The sequence below is a fragment of the Lycium ferocissimum genome, chromosome 4, assembly GCF_029784015.1.
Source record: "Lycium ferocissimum isolate CSIRO_LF1 chromosome 4, AGI_CSIRO_Lferr_CH_V1, whole genome shotgun sequence".
Lineage (NCBI taxonomy): Eukaryota > Viridiplantae > Streptophyta > Magnoliopsida > Solanales > Solanaceae > Lycium > Lycium ferocissimum.
The window spans coordinates 56778069-56800219 of NC_081345.1; the positions used below are offsets into that span (position 1 = coordinate 56778069).

The 22151-nt window shown below is 32.8% G+C and overlaps 1 protein-coding gene across 1 annotated transcript; it reads left to right on the forward strand.

Moving 5' to 3' along the window:
- Positions 1 to 14485: 14485 nt before the first annotated feature.
- Positions 14486 to 21703, forward strand: LOC132053568 (probable fructokinase-7). Its single transcript, XM_059445654.1, has 7 exons — positions 14486 to 14670; positions 15458 to 15672; positions 17959 to 18171; positions 19837 to 20034; positions 20321 to 20461; positions 20586 to 20702; positions 21378 to 21703. Exons 1-7 carry the CDS (start codon positions 14535 to 14537, stop codon positions 21513 to 21515), a joined length of 1158 nt encoding a protein of 385 aa, XP_059301637.1. The 5' UTR covers positions 14486 to 14534; the 3' UTR covers positions 21516 to 21703.
- Positions 21704 to 22151: the final 448 nt, after the last annotated feature.

Sequence of the window (22151 nt, forward strand, 5' to 3'; positions counted from 1 at the left end):
AACATATTACTTACGAGCCATGAGGTACATATAAAATGTAGAGGAAGCATGGTTTCAGGTTGTCAATAGATTAAATTCTTATTTTCTTGTTAAACTAGCGAAAATAGTACCACCGAGCTCATTTGAAAAGAAAGAAAGCATACCTCAAATGGTTGGGCACAGGACGGCAACGGCGATGCGCGGTAGAGACGGCGGCGACGGTGGCCAAAGCGGTGACGGTGGCTGGAAGGCGGCGATGGTGGCGGGCGGGTTATTAGGGTTAGAGATTTGGGGAGAGAAAAGGTGAGAGAAAGAGAGAGAGAAAGTGGAAAAATGAAGGGTACGTATACGTTTAAGTGGGTTGTATTTTTCATTTATTTGACTAATTATCCGACCTCATGAGGTCGGTATGTATATTATTTTATAATTTTATTTCTAATTTAAAAGAATACGACCTCACGAGGTCGGTTTTATTAAAAATAATTTTTAATAAACCGACCTCATGAGGTGTCGTATTCTTTAAATTAAAAATAAAATTATTATATTTAGCATCAAATAAATTTCGACCTACGAGGTCGGTACATTATGTTTGTCAAATTTTATTTTTTACAATATTACCGACCTCATGAGGTCGGTTTATTTTAAAAAAATTGAAAAATAAATATTACGACTTACGCCTCATGAGGTCGGTTATTTTCCGACCTCAACTGAGGTCGGTTTTTTGAGGTCGGAAAATACTGTTTTTTTAGTAGTGTTAAAGACACTCAAAAGCAAAGCTAAAGGATTGACTTTTGAATATTTCAAATACTGATATATTCAACACAAAGGGCACAGTAATAACTCTTCTTTGCTACATCATTCTATAAGTTTTACCTTAACATTTTTCTCAAAAATTGGAAAGAAAATATTAGAAAATAGACATGCAAAATCAAGCTTTTTCTATGCGCTTATATATAGGTGATATTTTGCATAATCAGTAATTGATATATGTTAGAACAAGAATGATAATAACAAAAGAAATCCAAAATAAACTTGCTTGGCTTAGAGGCACGTTAAGACATTTCTTGAAGATAGTTGGAGTCTCTCCCACGAGTAAACAGAAGAATAAATAACAACTCTATCTTCGGGATTCAACTAAGCCACAACAAGTATATTTTGGATTTCTTTTGTTATTATCATTCTTGTTCTAACAATTTGAAGATAGTTGTCTCTATGACTACTACATTAACATTGAATGGTGTTCCATCTCTACCTAATCCTAATTTTGAAATATTCGATGGCAAAGACTTTCCTAGATGGCGTGGAAAGATGGAATTCTTTTTAAGACGATTGAAGTTGGCATATGTTCTTGAACAACCTTGTCCTAATGCTCCTGGTTCTGAGGTAGCAACTGACGAGGTTACTTTGATTAAAGAACAAATTGCCAAGTGGAAAGATGATGATTATTTATGTAAGAATTATATTCTTGGAGGAATGTCCAACAAATTTTATGATCAATATTATACTAAGTGCAAATTTGCTAAGGATATTTGGGACACTCTCCAAAATATCTATTTGGTGGAAGAGGCGAGTTCAAAGAAATTTCTTGTTTCAAACTATATGGAGTTCAATTGGTTGATGATAAGTCAATCACTGAACAAGTGCAAGAATTCCAACTTATAGCTAATAAAATTTCTATCTCTGGAATTGCTCTTGATGAAAATTTTCATGTTGGTGCTATTGTCTCGAAACTTCCTTCTTCTTGGAAAGAATACGAAGCAAACTCTTACACAAGAAAGAAGATTTGACTCTTGAGCAACATGTTGCAACATTTGCAAATTGAACAAGAGACTCGATATCGTGACAATAATATTTTGAAGGAACCCGTCATGAAAGCTCATGTGGTTGAAGAAAAATCAACCAAGAAGAATACATTAATAAGAAAATTAGAAGGCAAAGAGAAAGTACGAATTTTAAGCGTACTAGTACCAATTCTAAGTCGGTTGAATGTTACCCTTTACAAATTTGGTCACTATGCGCATGATTGTAAAATTCTTAAAGCTGAAAAGAAGAAAGAAAAGGCAAATAATCATGGAAAAGATGAATTTGTAGCAATGGTTACCGAAGCATTTGTAGCAGGAAGTCAAGTGGAATGGTGGATAGACACTGGCGCAACTCGTCATATATCAGGTGATCGAAATGCTTTCAAGACCTATGAATTAGTGGGGGACGATAAAGTTTTGTATATGGGAAACTCGTCCTCTGCTAAGGTTGTGGGAAAAGGAACTGTTGTATTGAAGTTTACTTCTAGAAAGATAATCGGCGGCGATGGACGTATAGCATGTTCTGAAATTCGGAAGAACTTGGTGTCGAGTGCGCTTTCTTTCGAAGAATGGTTTTAGAATGATTTTGAGGAGATAAATTTATTGTCTAAAAATGGCATATTTGTTGGAAAAGGCTATGCTACAAATGGAATGTTCAAACTCAATATTGATAATGAAAATATTGTTGCTTATATTGTGGAGTCTCTAGATTTATGGCATGAACGTCTTGGTCATGTGAATTTTAGATCCATACAACTTATGGTGAAAAATGGATTAATTAAGGATCTGTGGAAAAGATCATACTACTAAGTGTCTTACTTGTAGTAAATGCAAGATAACAAAGAAACCTTTTAAGACGGTTGAAAGGACATCACACTTTTGGAATTAATTCACCGATATCCAGAAATGGATTGTTTGTCACGTCATGGTAAGAGATATTTTATCACTTTCATTGACGATTACTCAAGATATACATATGTCTTTCCATTAAGAACAAAAGATGAGGCATTTGAGTCTTTCAAAACATATAAAGCGAGAAGTTGAAAATAAATTGAGTTTGAATATTAAATCAATTAGATCTGATAGAGGTGGAGAATATTTAAAATCAGATTTTATTGATTTTTGTGAAAAAAAGAAGGCATTGAAAAACAATTGACTACATCTTATACACCACAACAAAATGGTGTAGCGAGAAAGGAAAAATAGGACTTCATAGAAATGGTTAATTCTATGCTTTATGGATACGTATGCTGGAAATTTGTGGGACTGAAGCCTTATTTTATTTTGTCATATTTTGAATCGAATACCTTCCAAGAAACTTGAGGCATCCTTATGAACTTTGGAAGAACCGAAAGCCAAATATAAATTATTTTAAAGTATGGGGTTGTTTGGCTCATGTTAGATTACCAAATCAACATTTGGCTGAGGTTGGCTATAGAGGAGTAGATTGTGTGTTTATTGGTTATTCTCGGACAGTAAGGCTTATAGATTCTTAAATCTTGAGACTCAAGTCCTCACACAATTATTGAATCCTTACATGCTAGCTTTTTTGAGCATATATTTCCTAAGAAAAAAAGAATCTTTAGAACAAGATGCAAGTTCTTTTACATCTCCTCTTAAAAGAAAAACAGTTGAGTCGTGGAAGAAAGCCATACGAGGCGCGATATAAGATCGGCCCAACTAAAGAACGTTGGACACGATTTTCAAGTTTATTTGGTTGAAAAAGATCACGAAAGTTATCTTTGAAGCAGTATCTTCCCATGATGCTCCTTTTTGGCGTGAAGCTATTGGTGATGAAATGCATTCTATCATGTCAAATAATACATGGATTTTATCAAATCTTCCTCCTGGGTGTAAACCTATTGGTTGTAGATGGATTTTTAGGAAGAAATTAAAATGCGATGGTACTATAGATAAGTACAAAGCTCGCTTGGTAGCAAAAGGTTTTACTCAAATGAAAGATATTGATTATTTTGATACCTTTGCACTGTGAGCTCGGATGACATCTATTCGGCTCTTGATTGCTTTAGCAGCAATTCATAATATGATAATTCATCAAATGGATGTGAAGACTGCGTTTTTGAATGGAGATCTAGATGAAGAAGTTTACATGAAACAACCAGAGGTGTTTATCATTCACAGTTAGGAACATAAAGTTTGTAAGCTTCTTAAATCTCTTTATGGATTAAAACAAGCTCCAAAGCAATGGCATGAGAAATTTAGAAAGGCCATAATTTCTAATGGCTACTCAATCAATGGTGGCGATATATGCATATTCAGTAAATTTCAAGAAAATTCTGGAGTTATAATCTGTCTCTATGTGGATGACATGTTGATCTTTGGGCCCGATATTGAAAGAGTTAAAGAAACAAAATCATTTCTTGCTTCTCGGTTTGAAATGAAGGATCTTGGAGAAGCTAATGTAATTTTGGGCATTAAAATTGTGAGATCGGACTAATGGTTTGACTCTTACTCAAGAAAGTTATATTGAGAAAGTTCGAAGAGGTTTGGTCATTTGATGACAAGCACGCTCTTACACCATTTGATCCTAGCATCAAACTAGTGCGAAACTCTAGTGACGTTCTTGATCAATTGACGTATTCTCAGATTGTTGGGAGTCTTATGTATGTCATGCATTGTACCAGGTCAGATATTGGTTATGCATTAGGAACTTTGAGCAAGTTTACTAGTAACCCCGGAGTTGAACATTGGAATGCCTTAATTCGTGTTTAAGGTATCTAAAGGGCACGATTAATAATGACCTACATTATTCTACCCTTTCCAGATTATTGAAGGCTATAGTGATGCTACTTGGAATTCGATCCAAATGACTCTAAATCTATTACGCTTGGATTTTCACTTTGTAGGAACGACAATCTCTTGGAAATCAAAGAAACGGACATGTATTACTCACTCAACCATGGAGTCGAATTTATAGCTATGTCTTCTATTTTGGAGAAGAAGGTGGCGCTTCGAAGTATGCTAATAGATATTCCTATGTGGAGTAAGCCAATGCCACCTTTGACTATCTATTGTGATAATAAATTTCTATTTTTCGGGCTTCAAGTGATTGTTACAATGGTAAATCGAGGCAAGTTCGTCTCAAACACAATCATGTGAGAAGACTATTGGAGGATGGCATAATATCGCTTCAATATGTGAAGTCTAGATTTAATCTAGCAGATCCTTTGTCTAAAGGATTAGGCAAAGAGTTAGTAATGGAAACTTGTAAAGGGATGGGAATAAAGCCTGTTGTAAACTAATAGTACTTTATGGTAACCCTACCTAATGATGTAATCTTAGGTTCAAAGGGAAAAACAAGTAAAGTTACAATTGTGGAGCACATCAATAAAATTTCCATTTCTTCAAAGAGTGAGTAAATGTGCATAGGTTGAGATTCTATTCTCTTAATAAATACGTAAGACCGATCTCGGTTGGAGTTAGTATGACGACTCTTGATAGATTTACCAATATTCCTACTGTAGAGGAGGATGAGATTATATTCTCTTAACAAGTCTATAAACCGGTATCGGTTGGAGTGTGTAGGAACCCTCTTGATAGATTTACCGATACTTTGCTTTAAAGGAGGATGAGATTAAATTCTCTTAATGAATTCATAGACTGTTTGGTCGGAGTATGCAAAGTTACTCTTGATGAATTCACCGTGCTAAGTGCGAAGTGGAGGCCGCTTCAATGAGATTTTTAACGAGGAAATCTTAAAGCACTTAGTTTAAAGGATTCGGGACACATGGCCGAAAGGTGTCGAAGGATTACGATTTTCACGGGAACATAGTAATGTGCGTGGAAATTTTTCTACTTCATTTAATGATCTACTCGGTTCAAGATTCGTTCACTAAGTAGTCAATGATTTAGAATGTATTCACTAGCTAATGGTTCAAGTCCAAAAGACACCATTATTGATGCATATTACTAGATTAATGTCTCAAAAATATTTTCAAAATTTCTTGAAACAAGTGGGGGATTGTTAAGTTAATGTTTTAATTAATTTTGAAACATTTCATCGACAAAAGTTTTTCAAACTAAATGAATGTGAATTTGAAGATACATTCTTCATTTAGTATTTTACGTTTTAGGTTCTTGAAAGTTACATGAAAGTTGCATGTATTTTAAGAAAAATTCATGAACCTATTTTAAATCCTATTTAATGAAAACTTTTATGTTATGTAATTTTTATCCTATAAATAGTGTTTCATTCTTTTGGAAAAGGAAAACACTTGAAGAAAACAATTTCCCCTTAAAACTTTAGAGAGACATTGATCAAAAGGTGAAATCACCAATTCAAGAATAGAAGAGCAACTTTCTTGAATGCTACTTGTTGTGGCTTAGTTGAATCACGAAGATAGAGTTGTTATTTATTCTTCCGTTTACTCGTGGGAGAGACTCCAACTATCTTCAAGAAACGTCTTAACGTGCCTCTAAGCCAAGCAAGTTTATTTTGAATTTCTTTTGTTATTATCATTCTTGTTCTAACAATATAACCTATTAGTAGTAAACGGGTGAAAGAATGTATTCCATTGCCAATGAACGATAATATCATCCTTAACATATTCCAAACTCAAGAAAATAATTATTTCTCTAAAGATTAATTGCCGATCGAGTTTGAAAACATTAAACGTGTTTAACACAACTTATGTATAATATCGCTAGGAGTCAAATTCAAAATTTAGTAGGCATACAAATAATACTTAATTGCGATTATTTTATGCTTCGTCCTTGATATAAGATGCAGCCATTCTAACAATCTATTATTGTGTCTAAACTGTTATGCAACTTCTCCAGTACTTGAAATCCTTTGCACTGCAATCAACTATTATTTTCTATTTTTCATTCTAAAGGGAGATTTTATTCCCCATTTGTCTCTAGATTCTTATGCATCGACTCCCCCCACTAAACCATCTGGTTGTGGCTGCTACAATTGGAGTGTCACCGATGAACCAATGAACCTTTTGTTAAAAGCATGTTATTTTTTATATTTGTACATGTCTCAATTCTCGATTCTAGCATTAAGCAAAAAGTTACACCAAGAGGTTCTGTATTACGGGTGCATAGTATTTTCATTTTGCTCATTATTTATGTTTCATAAAAATTCCGACAAAGTGGTGTCTCATGACATCGCAGGTGGCAAGGTAAATCCGCCCCTGCATAATATCTAGCAATAATAAAAACTCTTCCCAATGATTTATTTTAGGCAGGTATCTTTATTATATTTTTATATACCTACGTAGGGATTTGCATAATTTGATAAATACCGAATTATCTAATCAAAATCTAAAATTTCGATATTGGTATATGGTATGATATTTGTTCGGTGTCCCGTATGGTATTCCGTAGTTGAAAAAAGAATACCAAAGTACATACCATTACCAACATACATAATACACATTTTTTAGATTTTAGTATAAATATGCACATACTTTTTCCCTGGTAATATATACATGCAGTTATATATATATATATATATATATATATATATATATATATATATATATCCTTGGAGCTTTTATTACCACCCACCATTTATTAGTTACCTACTTACCTTTTTCATCTTTTCGTTTTTGTTATCCACCTTTCTTTCCGACTTTTCCACCTTTAGACGTTAGAAATCGACAATTTCAGTTTTTCACCTATATTTATTTCAGAACTGATGGTAGTCCAGTTCAAAAATTCATACACGATTATAGGTTGCGCATGCCTTTCTTCTAACTCAATTTTTAGAAAAATGAAAGTTCTAGATGGAAATTTTTCTGATGTAGTGTCTCGTTCAAGATATTTACTTCTTAAAGACAAAAAAAAAAGTTATAATTCTCTATCCAAGTCTAACAGTCTGAAGTTACCGAATCGAATTAATCAAAGGAGAAAAATTGAATCATACGACATTTAATTTGCCATGGTATTGGTATAACATTTTATGAAACCGAATACGGAACATACCGACCAAAATATCTAAAAACCGCACCAAGCCGATATCCACGAACACCCTAACTCAACACTATGTATATGGGCTAAACATGCAAGAAAATAAACTTGTACAGATAATGTTTAATTTTAAAAAATTACTACTACTAAAACCTTGACAATACATAAAAGGTTATAACCAATGTTTTAAGCTGCCCACAAATGCTGCTTTGGTGTTCAAATTGGTGAAATATTACAGCTAATAGATGGAAAAAAACAACGAGTTTTGAGTCTATTAAGACAACCATTACACCACATCCCAACACCATATTCGGAGCTGATAACGATCCTCCACGGCTCCATGACCTGAAGGCCTCGAGAACTGCTAATCACACGTACGAGCCTGTAGAACAGATCCTGTTCAAGTTAGATCGTGGCATGTTACCCCACTGCTCAACTTTAAAAATAGTTTATCAGTGCAGTATTTGTTGGATGTGGGACAATGGGAAAGCAAGGCTTCTCTATTAAAGTCTATGGTCAGCGGTCTAGAGGTGTCAAAATGGGCTGGGTTGGGGCCAAAGAATTAAATTTAGACGGCAATTTACTTCTTTTAATTTAAGGTATACAAAATGACAAATTTAATCAAAATGCAAAAGCGAGTCATTACAGAGACGGAGTCGCCATTCCTTTAAGTTTTTTCGTCTTTCGAAATAACATTTTCTAAGTGATTTTTGGTACAATTTGAAAATGAAACTTTTGCAATATGAAATAGAATCTTATACCACCCATTCTTGCGCAAATCCATATCATAGAAGAAAAAATTCAAGAGACAAATATAAATTATTACTTTTAATCACATAAATTATTATTTTTAATCACTAATTCAAATCACTTTCAAAAGAAATTAAACATAATATAAATTCTAAGACTAAAAAGTATTACTCCAGTTTCTAATTACTACTATTTTGTGGTAAGTACATTCTTTTTTCTCATTACTTTTTATCTTTTTGTTTAATTTACTTATATTTTTTTAAAAATTAATTAATTTATTATTTTTTACGCAAATTTTTGTATACTAACCCAACCCCGAGAGGCCGACGAGCCAAGAGAGGCTGGGCTTATAAGCCTCACTTCTATATGAGCCAAAGAAATCTTAGCCCAACCTTATGTCAAAGACCCTTTAAATAAAGAATTGGGTTGGGCCGGTCTCGCTGGCCAAGCCTATATTGGCAGCTCTAGTCAGCACGTATGTTTCTTTTTCTTTTTTGTTTTCTTTCTTTTGCAAATGGACGCTTTTTAAGTGGTGCATAGATGAAACCTAACTGTTTCCTATAGATATATTTATTTGGAATTATTGAGAAAAGCATGGAAAAGGAAAGAATCTTGGTATTAAATGGGTTGTCTAAATTGCAGACCAGGTGTTTTTTTCGACAGCACCGCTTCTTAATTTGTTTGTTCAAAATCAAACAGAATTAATAAAATTATTTTTTTTGCTGAAAATCACAATTATTAAAGTTCGTTAAAACATAACATATTGAAAAATAGGCTTAGCACAATTATTAAATTCGTTAAAACATAACATATTGAAAAAGAGGCTTAGCAAACATAACATATGTTTTAGTCGCATGCATGAGTCATGTAATTTGTTACAAAAAAGTAAAAAAGAGGAAATTTGGGTAACGGGTTTTAACGGTAGGATGATAACTCATATTTATATAGCGCATAAATTGTGCTATAGCAAGTTAATTTCGTTTTTTTTTTTTTTTAACACGGTAGTCCGGTTCATTTGAACTTGCAGCTAGTTAGTAAGTTAAGTTCGCTTTAATGGTTGAAAATTGTAAGTGTATCTAAAAGATATATATCGATAACATTTATTACTACGGATTTTAAAAAAAATATTTTCCGTTAAAGGCATTAAATAATTTTAATTGGAGATTAATATTGTAAAGCACGAGGTATTTTCCCAAAACTAATGTTTTAGTTTGAATTAATTAATAGGAAATCCAATTACAAATTTAAATAGTAACCAGCTCATATGAATCTATTCTAAAATTTAGAGTTTTTATTCTTTTTATGAATTCGATATCAATAACTCTATGAATATAAAAATTTATCTCGGCCAACTGAACCTTCTCAAACTAACTGTTACAAAAACTTATGGAGAATGACATTATAAATACATAACGAATTTTCATCTTTCATACAAACTTTTTTAAAAAGGAAAATATTTTTTTAATTTTTTAAATTAATCAATTTTTTTAAATGATAATTTTTTTAAAAAAAATACTTTTAAAAAATTAATTTTTAATTTTTTTTTATGCTTAAGGCTTAAAAAATTCGCTCATTATTTTGTGTATGAAATGCGTATATCTCACTTAAGACTTAAAAAGTTCGCTCAAAATTTTGTGTATGAAAAATATATGAAATGTGTATATCTCGTTTAATGCTTAAACATTATGCTCAAAATTTTATTTATGAAAATGGTATGAAATGTGTACATCTCGCTCAAGACTTAGAATTTCGCTCACATTTTTCGTGCATAAATTTTGCATTAGGTTTCTAGAAAATGAATAAAACTACAAAAAACTTTCATACAATATTCAAGGCTTAAAATTTCACACACAATTTTGTGTATGAAAATTATATTAAAAATTTCACTCACATATACACATTTCATACATTTTTCATAAAGCTTTCATAGACAAAAGTTTGAGTTAATTTCCCCTAGTCCCCTAGGCTTAAAAAATTACCCGATTTTTGAGTTAATTTTTTAAAAAAGTTTGAGTTATTTTTTTTTTTTTAAAAAGGTTAAAAGAAAATGAAAAAAATATGAAAATCCGTCATGTTTCGTAAAATATCATTATGTTTTGTAAATAAGGAAAACTATCTATATATTTTGTAATAAAGAATCTTAAGTAGGTACCCTATGCCATTTTCCCAAAAACTTAATAGGGAATTTTTTTAAATAAAATGAAAAAGGGACAAAATTGCCCTTAAACTATTCGAAACAACTCATACTTACCCTTCATTTGATTTTGATACTAAAAATACCCTTGTCGTCTATGTTTTGACCACAATTGCCTTAAAACTAACGGTTAGCCCCATGGACCTTTTAGACCTTTTCAGTACTGGCTTTAGGGTGAAGCTGGTAAAGCAAAAGCCTTAGGCCCCAAAATTTCACTATTATAGGTACACAATTAGCATTTGAAACAACATGAGTATTTTAAAGTAAAAAGTATAATTTTTTAATTCAAAAATAAAAGAAAACTTCAAAATAGATTTGAACAATTCGAAGCATATAAAAAATTATAACTAGTGTTATCCAGAAACAGGTTGATAAAAACAGTGATGTGTACATTTCATGCACGACAAATCGTACTGTCCATATTCCAACTAAATTATTTCATGGGATGCACGTGCGGCGCACGAGATGCACGTGCGTGAACTAGTTTTAGTGAATACACTAGAGACCTCTTATTAAGATTTGGCTTTAGGTCACCAATTTTATTGAGCCGCCCCCTGGACCTTTTTTAATATTATAACATGATGGTCTAATATGGTTTTTTTTTTTTTTTTTTTTTTTGGTTTCCCACTAGGTGTCTGGTACGCGCATTGGAGCCCGATTATATCCAGATTCCCACCGCGTAGGGCCCCATTCGGGGGGAAACGCTCCCTACCAGGAATTTTTTCATACACAGAGATCGAACCCGAGACATCTGATTAAGAGAGGAGCAACCCCATCCGCTGCATCACATCCTTTGGTGGTAATCCAATAGTCTGATAATGGTTAAATAAGCTGAAATGGTAGTCCATGTGTTAAATAAGCTTAAATGGCAGCCCAAAATGGTTAATTTACTGGTTTTCTTTTATTTCGTTTGGATGATTATTAGTGCTAAGTATTAGTGACTTAATTATATAGTCATGCCTTCTTTATTTTGTTAGGACTCGGCAATTCTAATTCCAATAATATAAATAATCCTAAACTATATATGTCAATGATTATAAAATCCTAAACTAATATGGAATGGATTCTACGTAAAGATTGTTGTCTGATGATTCATTGATGTTAATGCAGAGAGCTTCCTTGTGAAGTTTTCTGTTGAGATTGGTAGGAGTAATCGCACCTATAAAAGAAAGAGAAAGCAGTGTGGTTGTTTCTTCCACAATTTTTCTTGTGTTTGAGAGATTTTCTAATTATTTTAGAAACCAGATTGCCTCTCAGGTGGTCTACCAGTAGTGTACGTTTTGTACTTGGGTCTGATATTGACCTCTAACTCTACCAAACGAACCTTGTGTTTTCTGGGCTTTAAAATCTATGGCTTGATCAAGGTGATCTTTATCGTTAACTTCTTCTCTTGTATCGTACTCTTTTAGTACATTAACAAACTGAGTGAAGGTTGGATATGGAGCCTCCTAGAATAAGAGTCCTCAAGGTTTTGTATTTGTTTCCGAGACCCTTAGCAAATTTTATAACCTTGATCGTCTAACGGTCCGTGTATAGTGGCAAGACTATCACAAATTCCCTTGAATTTTTTATGTATTCATCTAGAGATTTTGATCTTATCTTCATACTTTGTATTTGTTGTTTCAATTAATATTCTTTATCCTTGCTAGCTTGTAGGTAAGTATCCTCAACACTCTCCCAAAATTTGTTTGGTCGAACTACACCATTAATAAGGAGCATTGACTCTTCAATTGTAGTTCCAGTTAGCCAACTTCTTACCAAGGTGTTTTTTCTTGCCATTATATAAATTAGGGCTGACGTTTTCTTCATCCGTTTCGTTTACCACAACCTTAGATGATGGTGTCTTCACAATAATGTCACCAGTCTTCAGGGTCTGCATCAATTGGATTGTCTGGGTTTTTGCAAACAAGATAGTTTGAGGATTTCAATTGTATTGGAGACATATAGCTATGAATTGATGGGACCTTTTTTTTTTTCTTTTTTTTTCTTTTTTCCTTCTGAGAATTCAACAAGCTTGACTTTTGAGTGTTTATGTATTAAAATAAGGTCTAATTAAGCAACTCTTGCTCTAATTTGAAAAAAAATTCTGAACTGATTCTCCAAGACAGATACACGCCAACACCTAAGCTTACATTTAGAATTATGAGACTTGCACCTCACGATACCCTCGCTCTCCTAGGCAGTCACAGTGCCTTTTTAGCACATCCCACACCTTGGCGGGATGGACCGAACCAGATACCTTAACTTTAACCGAGCGAACTAATCTTACATGACTTATAAACGCCATACATGCATGAGTGAAAAAATATTATCTTTTCATGACAGTCCTTTCTTGCTTTTCAAAGAACACTTTGCTTTCATAAAAAATGTTTTCCTTTCATAAGCTTGTGAATTTCCATATACAAGTAATACATGCATGCTAAAGGGTTTAATATTAAATAGAAAAGTTAAAATTGGCTATTTTAAAATTGGCTATATGTGCACTTTACCCTTAGCTGATTTTGGTTTATAAATACCTTTGAGTGTTCCAAACGCCTAGATAAGCCTCAAGATGTTTATAGGCTAGTTTGTCCAACTTAACATCCAATTATATGGATATAAAAAGAGATAATGGTCAAAAACACATCTGAAGCATCATTTTTGTGAGTTTCCTACCTAAACTATCACGTGTTCGTATTTTTTTACCTGAACTATCACCAACTATTTATCAAAACACACCTCGAAGCTGGCTAGACCAAGTGTTTGTATACAATCGCCAAAAGGCGTATGACAACTTAATTTGCCCATAAAATTTCATCCACATGGCAGCTGACTCATTAATTCTGAGATGTGTTTTGATAAATAGTTAGTGATAGTTTAGGTAGGAATGCAAACACCTAATAGTTCAGGTAGGAAACTTGCAAAAAAGTGATACTTCAGGTGTGTTTTTGAGCATTATCTCTTAATTTTTTTAAAAACCAATCAATTCCTTTAATTGTTCATGGAGTGTCATTTGGCACCATTTTTAAACAAAAAAGAAAAAGAAAAAAGAGAATGTACACCGGGCACCATCAGATACTAGTCGAGGTGTAGTTTGATAAATAGTTAGTGATAGTTTAGGTAGGGAATATAAACACTTGATAATTCAGGTAGGAAACTCACAAAAGGTGATACTTCAGATGTGTTTTTGACCACTATCTCATATAAAAATGAGTCATTAATAGAAAAAACGGAAAAGGCTCAAATATGCCATCGAACTATCGAAAATGACTCATTTATGGCACTTGTCAATAGTTTAGCTCATTTATGCCATTGCCGTTACAAAATGGCTCATCCATGCCATTTTTCGATGTATATGTCGAATTTTTTTAATTAATTTGGGATTAAAAATTGGGAAGGTTTAATTAAACAACTTTGACCTCTAATTGGAGGCCACGTGTCATAGCTGGTTTTGTAAAACCGACGTTAATGAAAAATTGCATGAATGAGCCGTTTTGGTAATAGCGATGTCATGGATGAGCCATTTTGTAATGGTGATGGCATAAATGAGCCATTTCCGATAGTTCGATGGCATAGGTGAGCCTTTTCTGTAAAAAAAATCGTCGTCGTTGCGGCTAAAACAACCAAAGTTACGTTGATTGATGGGGTAGTAAAACTAGGACAGAAATGGCAAGTGTTCGTCTAAGAAAATATAACCCACCCAAGAGAACCGGTCATTAATTTTCTTATGTAAAAAAAGAACATAAAATTTTGTGGTGCAGCATATTAGAATTTGGAAAAACCACCAGATTTCCTACGTAGTAGGGTTGAAGTTTCATTATATATATAGAACAAAACGTTACATTGAATTTCATAGCTGCCTTGCTTGTCTTATACTTTACATGTAAATAAAAATGGATCGGTCAAGTAAAAAGGGATCTAAAATGGCCTGTTGTTTCCCTGTTATCCTTGACCGATCCATGAGAAGCAGCTTCAAGCTATCTAAGAGCTCCTCTTCTGATAAGCTCAATAAAAGCAAGAGCTCTATATGTAAGCTTCTTTCATTTTTCATTCTCTACGGTCTACAATTTTCATGAATGCACATTTTTAATGAAACTGCTATGGGTCCTGAGGTATTTTTACATTTCTCATGCCACTACAAAAAAAATAAAACTTAAATTAGCTATAAATTTTGTCACTAATCTGTCGCTGAATTGCTCGTAGCTAACAGAATTTTCTGATAATCCATTGCGTTGATCCGTTTCTAAATAGGATTAGACACGGGTTTTACTGTTTAGCTACAGAATTTGTCCTAATTCCTGTTGTTTTTAGTAATGATGGAATCAAGAATTTTTGCAAGAAAATTCAAAAAAAAGAAAAAAGAGATAGAGTGCCACAATTGAGATATTTTTAGTAATGATGCATAATCACGATGATGGAATCAAGAATTTTTGCAAGAGAAAATTCAAAAAAAAAAAAAAAAAAAAAAAAAAAAAAAAAAAGAAAGATCCCATATAGTTGAGATATTTTTAGTAATGCATAATCACAATGATGGAATCAAGAATTTTAGCAACAAAAAAAGAAGAAGATAGAGTGCCACAATTGAGAATTAAATACATCACCTAAAACAATTTTTAGCCACCTTTACTATTAAATTCACCAGTTGTTTTCCTTCAGTCACGATGGATAATTCAACAATTTATACATACAAACATATGTACATACACAATTTATTCGCACGATGAAATTTTTCGATTAAGAAAATTTAATTGAATCCCTTTACACTGTAATATTTTTGGTGTTTTAATTAACGTTGTAGCATGTCCGAATATTGTAGGTTCACCAAAATCTCTATCCACAAAGAAAAAAGATGTCCAGGAAAACGATCACCTGGTAGTATGTTTCGGGGAGCTGTTGATAGATTTCGTGCCTACAGTATCTGGAGTTTCACTTGCAGAAGCACCTGGTTTTAAGAAAGCTCCTGGTGGGGCTCCAGCTAATGTTGCAGTTGGTATAGCAAGATTAGGAGGTTCTTCCGCATTTATTGGCAAGGTAACATTTGCGAATTTTAAATATATCTCCTGAATCTTGATTTTAGGGGTGTAAAATGAACGGAATTGATTGAATTTAGGCGTCGAAGGTTATTTGGGCTGAGCTAGAAGTGTCAAGATGAGCTAAATCATGAGTTTATAACCCAATTCACCCAAATCCAACCAACTTTAAATTTGTTTGTTTTCTTTAATTTATCTAATTATCAAATCAAACTTCTTATTCTTTAAGTATATTTCTTAAAAATATTTTGACAAATTTTGTTATGAATCAATTTGATCTACATATTTAGCTCAAATAAGCCCGACTTAGATGGGCTAACTTCGGTTGTGCCCAAATTGATCCACCATAAGAATAAGCCAAGACAAGGGTGAACCGGGCGAATCATATTTTCAAAGTAAATGCATTCATATTGACGCGTATAAAGAATTTGTCACTATCAATTTAACATATTTTTTACGCATTAAAACAGGTAATTGAGCTCCTCTATTGTCTAGATTACTAATTTCACTTATTAGGACGACTACATGCAGAGGCGAATCCAAGATTTCAAGAGGATGAGTTCACCTTAGAATTTATTTAATTTTTAAAAAAAGACGCAAAAGTGCATTTAGTAGGGTTTGATCCCACGACCTTAAGAGATTAAACCCAACACTTAACCAGTGCTCCACTCAATCTAATTTGACCATGTGTTCCTTCAGTTAATATTAGATATATTTTAAGAATTTATATATATAATATAGGGAATTTTACATAAATGACTACACTTTGGGGGTTTAAAGTTTGCCATAACTACAGTTTCAATATTTACATTGCGTAGCTATAGTTTCCTCGTTGTATTCAAAAAATGGCTCGTTGTATTCATAAAACGGCCTAGCTGTATTCATGAATACAGCGAATAAAAAAATTTCAAAAATTCTTTTCACTGTATTCAAGTCATATGTATTCAACTCAAACCGTATTCATATCAAATGTATTCAACTCGGTTGTATTCATCTATAGCTACTTTTACATTGTATTCACTTTATTGTATTTAAAAATCAGTGGTATTCAAACAACATAAATACAAAAAAAATGTATTTAACTTGCACGACTGAGTTGAATTTTCCCAGAAAAATTAACGAATACACTCAAATACTGAATACAAAAAAAAAAAAAAAAAAAAAAAGAGAAATGTCCCCACTGTTAAAAAATTATAGCCGACTATCATTGTAAGAACTAATTACGATTTTTCTATCGAATTCCCAGATCCCCGATCTCCCCTTCCAATCTATTGCCTTGCACGTGATAGAGGATCTCTAACAAAATATAGCAGTGATTTTTACCCATAAATGATGATTATAAATCATGAATACAAACAAAAAAAATAAAAATAAAATGCATTTCAACAGTATCTGAGGCAAAATCATTTTTTTTTTTTTTGGATTTCTTAAATGAAAAACATTTTGGAGTCTAAAACCCCTTCTGAATCATTTTTTCGACATCTGGGAAGAAATTTGCTCGACTCACACTGACTGATAGCATGAGTCCACACTTAGCAAGCACTACAAGCTTTATTATTGAGATTCAATTCAATGAAGAGACCTTGAGGCTTGCATATTGGATCTAGGCAACCTAAATAGAAATCTGAATGTGTAGTGGTATTATACTTAGCAAGCAGGCATTGACTAAAGAGTTTTCTTCTGTGTAAAGGACGGGAAAGTGACTCCATTGAAGTAGTACAAAGAAAAATGAAAGAACTAGGGTTGCTAAAGGAGAAAGAGTTGAGGGAGAAGAGAGAGAGAGAGAGGATTGAGGGAAAAGAATGATACAGTGGGAAGAAAAGTATATTAAAATGCATTAGTTACATTGTGTAATTGATATACAAAATTTAGCTATGAGATGTAATTAAAACAAAGTATAGCTACTAAATGTAAATAACTTCTAATGTTTGCCACACCATGTAGATTTCCCTATAATATATCGAGTTTAATCGAATGACCATGGGTTCATGTGACCTATTTTCAATACATAGAATCGGCCCTGACTACATGTAATTAGCTTGTGACCAGATAATATAAAAATCCTTTCTATTGTAAAGTAAAAGACATTTATAGTGCACACTAGCAAGCTTGTATAAATTTAACATGTAGTAGTTTGTCCTCTCTGGATGATGCGAATTCTGTCAAGTTACATATTGTTATGTCTTTCAGGTAATTTATCTTCTGGTTCTATCACCAAAACCAATTTTCATTTGATAAATTTGGATTTCTCATAAATTTTCCTTATTGCGTTTCATAATTGTATCAGGTGGGTGCAGATGAATTTGGTTATATGTTAGCTGATATATTAAAACAAAACCATGTGGACAATTCTGGCATGCGTTTTGATACACATGCAAGGACAGCATTGGCATTTGTCACATTGAGAGCAGATGGTGAGAGAGAATTCATGTTTTTCCGCAATCCAAGTGCTGACATGCTTCTCACGGAGGCAGAGCTAGACAAAGATCTCATTCACAAGGTAAACAAAAGGAAATGGGGTTTATGTTTCCCTAAATTAGTGGTAGTAGGAACATGTTTTTCATAAATATCACTATTTCTATGTGCGAGAAAGAATTAACAGAACATTTAATACTCCCGTTCAATTTTTGTGAAAAAGCTTGATTGAACATGAAGTTTAGGGAAAAAAGATACTAATATACTTTTAAGATTTATGATTTTTAACATGTCGTAGAATAGGTGCCTTTAAGTTGAGTGTAGCGAAGGAATCCTCCTGAGAGAAGCTTTAGCACTTAAACCTGCAATGACTATTTTGAGCAGTTTGAGTAGTGATCGACCTTTTGACAAAAGTAAAAGTAATGGAAAACAAAGAATATCTCTTTTATATACCCAACAAGTTTAGCATAATTGACCAAAAAAAAATATTTTTTTAAAATGATAAAGGGACATCCCTATTGTCACTCCAAAAAACGCTCCCCTAATGAACTAAACAATCAATGGGTTTCCATCAACCATGGTTATAAAACCATGTCATTAAGGATAAAATGGAAAGTTTAAATTAATTAAAATTAGGGGTGTACATGGACCGGGTTGGTTCAGATTTTTTAAATACCAAACAAATCCAATTGCATCGGGTTTTTAAATCTATAAACCAAACCAAACCAATAAAAGTCGGGTTTTTCAATCTCGGGTTTTCTCGGTTTTTTCGGGTTGCTCGGGTTTTTCAGGTTTTTTCCGGTAAAGTCTTCATACAAAACATATAACTTGTACTTCAAATATTTCTTTAGTCCTTGTAAGATATAACTATCTAATTAAGATATTTTTAAGAAAATAACCCAAAATGTGAGATGAGAGATGACATTTTACTAAAATATTCAACAAAAAAAAGTAATGAAATTGCATAAAATAAAATAATCATAATCTAAAAGTACTAAGTCATGCTATTATAAATACGGCTAATTTATAAGGCATATAGAAAATGATCATAATCTAAAAGTACTAAGTCATGCTAACATAAGGACGGCTAATAAGTATTAATTACATGACTAAATATTTTTTTAAAATTAAGTTATGTATTTTCACTGTCTAAACCAATATAAAACTAAAGAATAAATATCCAACATTATTGTCATTCCTAGTGTTAGAATTGAATTTCTTTTGTTATCATTAGTATTGATTTGATTTTTGTTTGGTTTTATTTGAGTTACTAATATCTATGGGCTATAAAACTTATTGGACCATTCAAAATTCTAATTCTAAGCTTGAAATAATATGTTAATAGACAAAAAACTATGAAAAAGTTTAAGAAATATCTATAAATTACATTATAAATAAATATTTTATGTATAAAATATTTTTGAAATTTGATACATGTAATGTCGGGTTGGTTTGATTCGGTTTGACTTTTTTTAGTTAAAACCAAACCAAACCAATGGTGGTCGGGTTTTTCTTTTTAAAACCAAACCACTAGTCAGATTTTTTGCTCAGTTTGGTTCGGATTATCGGTTTGGTGCGATTTGTCGGTTTCCTTTGTACACCCCTAATTAAAATCATCTTTGCATATGTAGAAGGTATCATTCTTTTTGGACATACTAAAAAGAAAAAACAGAACAAATAATACGCTATAACAATTTAAATTACACGCACTTTTGAGTATGCTTAACTTAACTATTTTCCTTTCTGACAGGCAAGAATCTTTCACTATGGGTCAATCTCTTTGATTGCGGAACCATGTAGGTCAGCTCATCTTGCTGCCATGGAGATTGCCAAAAAAGCAGGCTGCATTCTCTCTTATGACCCTAATCTAAGGTTGCCCTTATGGCCATCCCCTGAGGCTGCTCGTAAAGGCATTCTGAGCATTTGGGACCAAGCCGACATTATTAAGGCAAGGATGGTCAAACTTCTGTATTATGTCGTTTGTCTGGATATTTTTGGTTCTTTATAGTGAAATGTTGTTATAGTGAACATATAGCATAACATAACCTGAAATATTGGTTAAAAAACAAACTTGACTGTTTTAATAAAATATATAGGATGATTGTTATAGAAAAGTCTGATCGTACATTTAAACATTAATTGAAATAGATTTTTCAGGTGACAATATCAGGTTAGACATGAAGAGTTACCTGTTGTTATAGTGTTAAAAATTGGATTGTTGATGAAAATTGCAGGTAAGCGAGGATGAAATTACTTTTTTGACAAATGGTGAAGATGCCTATGATGACAATGTGGTGATGACCAAGCTTTTCCACCCTAACCTCAAGCTTTTGCTGGTAACCGAAGGGGGTGATGGTTGCAGATACTATACTAAGGTTGGTGACTAGAACTTTGTACTCGACTGCAGCCCGATTTACCTTACAATTACTGACCTGATTGTGTAAATATTTTTTATGGTTCGTAATTTCGAAAATACTGAATTTAGGTAACTTATTGCAGGATTTTCATGGGAGAGTGAATGGAATTAAAGTTACAGCAGTTGACACCACAGGAGCAGGTGATGCATTTGTTGGTGGACTTCTCAACAGCATGGCCTCAGATCCGGACATTTACATGGTACTATCACTTCCAATCATTCCGCTTCCGTAAAATTTATTTACACTATTAGTATATATAAATTTTGATGAGCTGAGGTCTATCTGAAACAACCTCTCTATCTCCCATGATAGGAGTAAGGTTTGCCACTGTTTCTACTCTCCCGGACCCCATGACATTACTGTTGAATATGTTGTTGTATCAATATATATAAATTAAATTCAAGAATCGATTCCAAGAAAAACGCAGAATAAATTGGATTGGGAAGTAATACCACTCCTAGACTCCCTAATTGTTATGCACATGACATATATAGGATATATATACATCATAAAAGATCCGATCCTAGAAAGACTATAAGAAAATTATGTATTTATATAGATAAATCCATCTTTTATAAAAAGATGAAGGAAGAATTTCATACTTTATTGACCTGACTAGAGCTCGATCATTAATTGGGATAATTATATTTTAGGAACACTCAAAAAACTAATAGCCATCAAATGTAAATGTATTGTATATAAAGTATAAATATACAGATAATATACATATAATATACATAGGTTTTGTATATTTTGCTAGCGAGCCATAAATAAATTTCGGCCGACGGGCCCAAAATGAAAAAAAAAATCCTCTATTAATTTTTATTCATGAAAGTTAAGTTGTAATCATTATGTTTTAAAACTTTGGCTGCAGGATGAGCAGAAATTAAGGGATGCCCTCCTTTTTGCAAATGGCTGTGGAGCAATAACTGTAACAGAAAAAGGAGCTATTCCTGCATTGCCTACAAAAGAAGCAGTCCTTACAATCTTGGATGGTGCCACTGCTAACTGATCAAATCCATGACCCATAAAAGAAAAAGAAAAAACTCCTAATCCCCACCAATTCTATGACACTGCACCACTTTGTAAAATTCTCATTATGGAATTTAGTCCATTATTGCTATCCCTGTAACAAAAGGTGGATCTACAAAATTTTAAACATATGTATATATAATACGAGGTGCATCTACCAAATTTAAATCGTTGGTCCATTTTTTCCTTTCTACACTTTTATACCCCTACCACGAGACGATTTAAACATATGTACACATATAATGCGAGGTGTGCTCACCTCTGTTTTTGTGGGTCGAATGGTGCAAGAGCATAAATATTTCCTACCGAAGGGAAAATAGTAACAACAAAATCAAGTACGTCTCAATTCCAAAGTAATTAGTTAAATATGAATTGTCAACAACAACAACATAGCAATAAGAGCATATGAAAAGAATTACCGGCAACAATATAGATTTTCTGGAATTAAACAGCTATCGGTATGGTTTCCACTGCTGCTAGGCAAAAAGACATGATGACATGAAACTCAATTACACACAATGATTATTCTTCCACCTCAAACGTTGAAAAGAAACCTTTTTCCCTTGTGAAATGAAATGGTTTAGTTACTTAGCGAATCCCAAGCAAAACAAAGTAC